The 6,402-nt window shown below is 51.3% G+C and overlaps 1 protein-coding gene across 1 annotated transcript; it reads right to left on the bottom strand.

The window, feature by feature from the left end:
- Positions 1–2,036: 2,036 nt before the first annotated feature.
- Positions 2,037–5,947, bottom strand: LOC113835853 (CD70 antigen-like). The gene is made up of 3 exons (XM_035445848.1): positions 5,537–5,947; positions 5,036–5,069; positions 2,037–2,422 (listed from the first exon to the last, which is right to left on the bottom strand). The coding sequence occupies exons 1-3, from the start codon at positions 5,945–5,947 to the stop codon at positions 2,037–2,039; spliced, it is 831 nt and encodes a 276-aa protein (XP_035301739.1).
- Positions 5,948–6,402: the final 455 nt, after the last annotated feature.

Here is a 6,402-nt window from a genome sequence, read left to right as displayed (position 1 = left end):
TGTAGAGAAACTTTGTATCTCCCCCAGAGCTGTCACTACAGGTTCAAATCCCCAGGCCTGGATGTTTGCATGGAAGCTGTGGCTCTGGACTCAGCCCCCTCCTTAGGATCCCTATTTAGTGGGAGTGGAGATTGGCAAATTTAAACTCCTTTTTGATTTTATCATCTATTTTTATTTTGATGAAATCCAGGTCACATAAAATAATACCATTGTAACAAAAAATACCATGTAGCCAAAGCATACAACCCAGTGGCTGCATTTCTATAGACAGAGAGCCATTGACACCCCATCTCCACTCACAAAGCACCCTCATTTCCAGCATCTTGACCCGATTCTTGTCTGTGTGGATCTGGACTCCTGTGAAAAGGCCAGCAGCCTGTATCCTACTGAGTTTGGTTTGGAACCAGGTGTCTCTGAATGCTATTCCTCTTTATGGTTGAGTAATATTCCCAGGCTGCGTTGTTGGTCTGTCGGCTTTTTCTTACTAGTATCATAAATCAAGTTCCTACACACTTGGGTGTCACTGAAGGGGAAGTTTCAAGGCTGTACCTGTTGACATCATCTTGTGTGGACTCTGGAGATTCCCCGCTAGAATCTTTGGCTTTATTAACCCCCCAGTGCTCAAACTTTGAAAGTCAGAGCCCTTTTCCTGTCACAGTTTGTTTCCACTGAGGTCATTTTTATTTCAGGGTAGAACACATCCTCTTATGGTTTAGACTATTGGAGCACAGCAGGGAACTCAGGGTTTCCCTGTAACCCGCTCACCGTTCCCAGTAGTGAATATTTGCTACTGTCTAAATGAACATGTTCCCAGAATCCGCACATTGGAACTGAACAGCCTGCTGGATAGGACCAAGAAGTAGAGTGTCCCGCGCTACCGTCTCGCCAGCAAGAACGACGCGGCACACTCAGGATCCTTCTATAGTAAAGCTTTAATGCATCTTGAGAGGGAGAGCATAAGCTTACAGAGCGGAGACCCCGAACTCCCAAAAACCCATCCCTTATATAGGCTGGCAACCGCCGCCTCGGATGTGTCACCCCATGACTGGCTCATCGGACCATATGACTGGCTGCAGCTCATCGGACCATATGACGCCACGGGAGAGGCAGAGACCAAGGGATGGAAAGTTACCCAGCGCCTGCGCACTAACTTGTTTACCATTGGGTGCCTGCCGGATGCAGGTGCCATCTTGTAATGGAGAATGCAGGGACGGCTCCCTACAGTAGAGGGTCTGGGCAGACCTGGGTCCAGAAGCCTTGTCAATTCGTGTGTGATGGTGCCTGTCTGTAATTCCTGTGTGTGTGTGTGGAGGGGGTCGGTGGGGTGGAGACAGGAGGAACCAAGGAAGCTCACCAGCCAGCCTAGTCTAGCTGAATGGGTAAGCTTCCCGTTCTGGTTCCTATTGGGCTCCGGTTCCGGTTCCCGAAGAGAACTTGCCTCAAAACAAAAACCAGGTCATCTTGCAAGCGAACTGCCAGTGCCGAGCCCAGAAAGCAGCACACACCTGGGAGAGATGTCTTCCATGTCTCCTCAGGGCAGGCATGAAGCACAGGGAGTGAAGTCTGCACTGCTGGGTTTTCCTTGCTTTGGCTTCGTGTTCCCTCCCTATTCCATCCTTCCCTCTTGAGAACTGGATGGTTTATTCTCATGTCATAGGAAAAAGCTCCAGGTCCCCAGCTAGTGGCAGTATTTTGGAACACTTGGACTCTGGAGGCGGGGCCTAGCTAGCCGTGACCTATCACAGGGGTCTTTGCTCCCTCCCCACCCTGAAGCAGACAACATCTGCACAGGGCTCCTCCACAGTGTTCAGGGAGTTCGTAAGAAGAATAATAATAACAAAAAGTAAAATTTGAAAAAGGCAGTGAGGCTGGGAGGGAGATGGGGTGGGGATGGGACGGGGAGATGGAAGGAAGTGTCAGCAGACAGATATGTGTATTATACATTTATAAATATGTAGAAATTGCAATTAATAAAACTTATTATTAACAAAATAAAAAAAATTGTAAAAGTCCCACAAACCATCCAGGAGTTGTGGTCAAGGATATACCCAGTGAATGCCAAAGAAAGTCTCCTCAGAATTGCGGGAAGGCAGCAGAGGCAGGGTAAGGTTGGTGCAGAGGACGTCCCCGACGGCCAGATGAGTCAGGCGTTGGGATGCCACGGTGCAGCTCTGTCCAAAGGGCAGACGCAATAGGCTGATGCTGTGGGCGGCGGGGGAGCAGATGCCCACGGCCACGGTGGCCCTGTGCTGAATGGTGCTGTATGCGGAAGAGCAGTTGGCCAGTGTCACTTGGATATGCAGCCTGTAGATGCCCTCACGATGGATATACAGCTGCCCCTTCTCCAACCCTGGTCCATGAGTGAAGGATCTTCCCAAGGCTGGGCCGGCTGCCCAGCGCAGTGTGGGGTCTTTCCGAGGACCTGCGGGTGGGCAGAAGGTGAAGAGAATGAGAATGGAGGTTAGGCGGCCGGTGGGATTTAGAACAGGGCACTGATGTGGAGATGTGGAGGGGGAGAGGTGAGGGACTTAAAGGGAGGGAGGAAAAGAAACAAGAGAGGGGTGAATGGGCAACCAGGGTGCTGGGGGAGGCAGAGAGATGGAGAAAGGAGGATAGAGATGGAGAGAGAATGAGAGATGCAGAGAGAGAGAGATGCAAAAATAGGATGGAGACAGGGAGATTGAACACACATGTCAGAGAGATGCAACTATACCTGTACGGAAAGACAGATGGACAGAAGAAGAGGAAGAGAGTCAGAGAGACATGGTTGATGCAGGGAACGCCTAGGGCTCTGTTGTCCCTCCTCCCCTCTGCTGCTCTGATGCCTGGGAGCTGCCTCTATGTCCCATCAAATCCCAGTCCCATCATCTGCTCCATCTTCAGTGATACCCTTGGCTCAGTTCAGAGGACCACAAGGGTTTGGCCAGCATGGTCATGTTTCCTGGGCAAGAAGAAACTGGACATGGACTGGACACATGTTACACCCTCTACCAAGATGAAGAACAAAAGTCCCTTGTTAACTATCTTTGTGATGGCTCACTGGATTGTCAGCTGAGGCCCAGAGTCATTTGGAAATGAATCTGTCACCAGTTGTCTAGATGATGTTCACTGAGGTGGGAAGACACCCTGAAGGTGGTAGGCACTGTGATATGGGAGGTGGGTCCCTGGACTGAATACACACAAGAAAGTACTCAACACTTGTCTCTCTGCTTTCTGACAGGATCTGTTGGTCTCAGCCTTCCCCTCCATGATGGACTACAGCTTCAGTCTCGAGTCTAGCTGGCAGAAGCCCTTTTTTCCCCCTTAAGTTGCTTTTGATTGTTATTTGGTTTTGTTATTTTGTTTCAGCAATGATAAAAGTAATGACTGTTGACCCAATTGCCAATCAGAGCAGCTAACTTGGGGACACACACACACACACACACACACACACACACAGAGAGAGAGAGAGAGAGAGAGAGAGAGAGAGAGAGAATCCCTTTAATTAGGTATTGATTTTGAGGTGGGATCTTGCTGTAAAGGATACCCTCAAATTCACAGTGTCCCTGCCTCAGACCACATAGTCCTAGAATGACAAGGGTGCCAGCATGCCCAGACAGGATAGATTTATTAACGCTATGGCTAGTTGGTTATTAGTACTGATGTCCAAGGTAGACTAATGCTAGTATTAGAAGTTTTTAAATTTTGAGACAAAATCTTGCTTGTAGCCTGAGCTGGCCCAGAACTTGCGATGCCCCTGCCTCAGCCCCCTGAGTGCTTGCATGGCAGATGTGCATCACCATACCCTATAGGGCCTCACTTGGAAGGACAGATCCAATCCTAGCAAGCCACAAGGACCACTTTGGCTTAATTCTCTTTGCCTAGTTTTCAGCACTTGTGTTTTCCTTGGCTTGTTTGTAGGAGTGTCAAGGAACCCAGAATCTCCCTGTATGTTTTGAAAGTACTCTGCTGCTAGGCAATATCCACAGCCCCTCACTGGGGGATTCTAGGCAGGGGTTCCACCATGACCACACCCTGAACCCCTTCACTGGGGGATTCTAGGCAGGAGTTCCACCATGACCACACCCCCAGCCCCTCACTGGGGGATTCTAGACAGGGGCTTCACCGTGACCACACCCCTAGCCCCTCACTGGGGGATTCTAGGCAGGGGCTGCATGCCTGAGCCACTCCCCCCACCCCACTCCTCATCACACTTTTCACTGAGATGCAGCCTGCTCAAAGACATGAACACCACTTGTGGAGAAAACAAAGGGATGTGAGTAGCTCCATCACTGTAGCTGCTTGTGTTGTGTCCGAGCTTCGTGAGGAAAGTGAGGACGAGTGGGGTGGTATGTTCCTGGGATCAGGAGTCCCCATCTTACTCTAGCCTCTCTGTCTCCATTTACATCTTCTCTCCTCTTTCTTTTTTCCTTTCTCATTTTTTTTTTTTTTTGAGACAAAAATCTCTTATAGTCCAAACTGGCCTTGAACTCAATGGCCTTGAATTCCTGGGTATTCTGCTTGTACCTTCCCTATACTGGGATGAAAGGTGTGCACCACCATACCTGGTTTATGTGGTGCTGAGCTGGAAGCCAGGGCCTTGTGAGCCAGGCAGCGTTGTAACGGCTGAGTAACATCCCATACTGCTCTCTCTCCAGCGTCTCTCTCTCTCTCTCTCTCTCTCTCTCTCTCTCTCTCTCTCTCTCTCTCTCTCTCTCTCTCTCTCTCTCTCTCTCTCTCTCTCTCTCTCTCTCTCTCTCTCTCTCTCTCTCTCTCTCTCTAACTCAGACTGGCTTCAAACTCCCAAAGTAGCAGCGGATGACCTTGAGCTCCTAATCCTCTTTCCTGCCTCTGTTGCCCAAATGCTGGGATGACAAGTGTGGACCAGCAGCTTGCTCCATGTGTTGCTGACGATGGAACTCAGGGCCTCCCGGGTGCTGGGCGCAGGTTTCACTAACTCAAGTTGAGCCAGGGGCCACTCCCTTCCTATGTTCCTCCCTCTTTCTTTTCTGTTCCCACCTTCCACCCCCCCCACCCCCCGGATTTTCAGCCTTACCTGTGAGATTCAGCTGTAACTCAGCTACGTGCGCCTGGGGAAAACAGAGAAAGGACATGAGTGCCCAGGGTTTGAGAGATCCCGCGTGCTTGCTTGCTGCCGCCCATCCTGCATTCCCACCTTCCTGCATTCTCACCGGCCTAATTTGCGATTCCCCGCCCCCCCCTCCCCCGCGCCCGCCCGTTGTAAAGTCTTATCCAGGCCCATGAGAAGTTGCAGTAACGAGATCGCTGAAAAAAAAAAAAATTACTGGTTTGTTTTCCTGGAACCGGGGGTGGAGGTGGGGACTCAGGCCATCCTTTTCACCACTTGAGGGACCTTTCAGCCCCGGGAAGCTCCGATCCCCTCCCCCCACTAGCTTCGTGAGGACCCCAGCAGCGTCTACATCAGTCCGGGGTGTGGTGGGGAACGCCTGGGCCGGGCCAAGTCATCTCAGAGGCTCAAGGCTCCGTCTTTCCCAGCTCGGGATCCCCCGTGTGCTCCCAGGCAGCTGAGACCGGCCTGGCTTCCCTGCTCGGCTTCTCCGTTTTCTGTCTGTTTCATCTTCCTCTTCTCGACCCATTTCGTTCCGATTTTGCCTCTTTTTCCGTGTCCTGGATTGCGCTCTTGCACATCCTTCAAGTGCATCCTGCCCGAGCCTGTCCGGTCCCCTCCAGAATACCTGAGCGCTTCCCTCCCCTCCTTCCCCTTCTCTGCTCTCACCTTAATCGGTTTCAGCTGCGTCTGCTTCTGCCTCCATAACTGGCTACAGAAGATCAAACAGCAAATCACAATTCCGAGCAGCAACAGGCAGCTAAAGCGCAGGACGGTGGCCCAGCCCGGGCGTGGCAGCACCCAAGGGCAAGGGCGACCTTCCTCGGCCACCCCTGCCGGCCGGTGCTGCATCCTCTGATGGCAACGGCCAGAAGGCATCCGGAAGCTACAGCCTCTTCAGCTGAGCTTTTGTGGCTTCTGCCTGTCTTGACCTGCCCTTTGAACCCCGGGGATGTCCGATGTAGGGGAAGAACTGAGCCGCTTCACATCTGTAGGGAAATCCCCTGGAACTTGTGGCACCCACCCTGTGCCATCTTGCACCCCAGCCTGTACCTCAAGCACAGAACATTCTGTACCCAGCCCCTGCTGTTCCTGCCTGGTGTTCATTCATTCATTCATTCATTCATTCATTCATTTATTCAGCAAACCATTTACTGAGCATCTATTAGTGGTTCAGTACTGGGCTGGGTTGCTAGGAAATCAGCAAGCGTCTGCATTCAGGGATCCCGCGCGCTCCCCCAGATATTTGGACACAACTGTAGCATGTGGGCCGTTATATACATCCCGCATTGAAACTCATTATATATAGCCCAGGTTAGCCTAGAACTTGTCAT

Source organism: Cricetulus griseus, chromosome 5 (assembly GCF_003668045.3).
Source record: "Cricetulus griseus strain 17A/GY chromosome 5, alternate assembly CriGri-PICRH-1.0, whole genome shotgun sequence".
In the NCBI taxonomy this organism is placed as follows: Eukaryota; Metazoa; Chordata; class Mammalia; order Rodentia; family Cricetidae; genus Cricetulus; species Cricetulus griseus.
Note: the sequence above shows the minus strand (reverse complement) of the source record. Positions and strands in the feature narration are given on the sequence as shown.

Coding starts and splice junctions, on each gene's coding strand:
- LOC113835853 (XM_035445848.1), bottom strand. CDS start 5,947: ATGCCTTCTGGCCGTTGCCATCAGAGGATGCAGCACCGGCCGGCAGGG. Junction 5,070..5,536: donor AAGCCGAGCAGGGAAGCCAG/GCCGGTCTCAGC, acceptor TGTTTTCCCCAG/GCGCACGTAGCTGAGTTACA. Junction 2,423..5,035: donor GTTACAGCTGAATCTCACAG/GTAAGGCTGAAA, acceptor GCCCACCCGCAG/GTCCTCGGAAAGACCCCACA.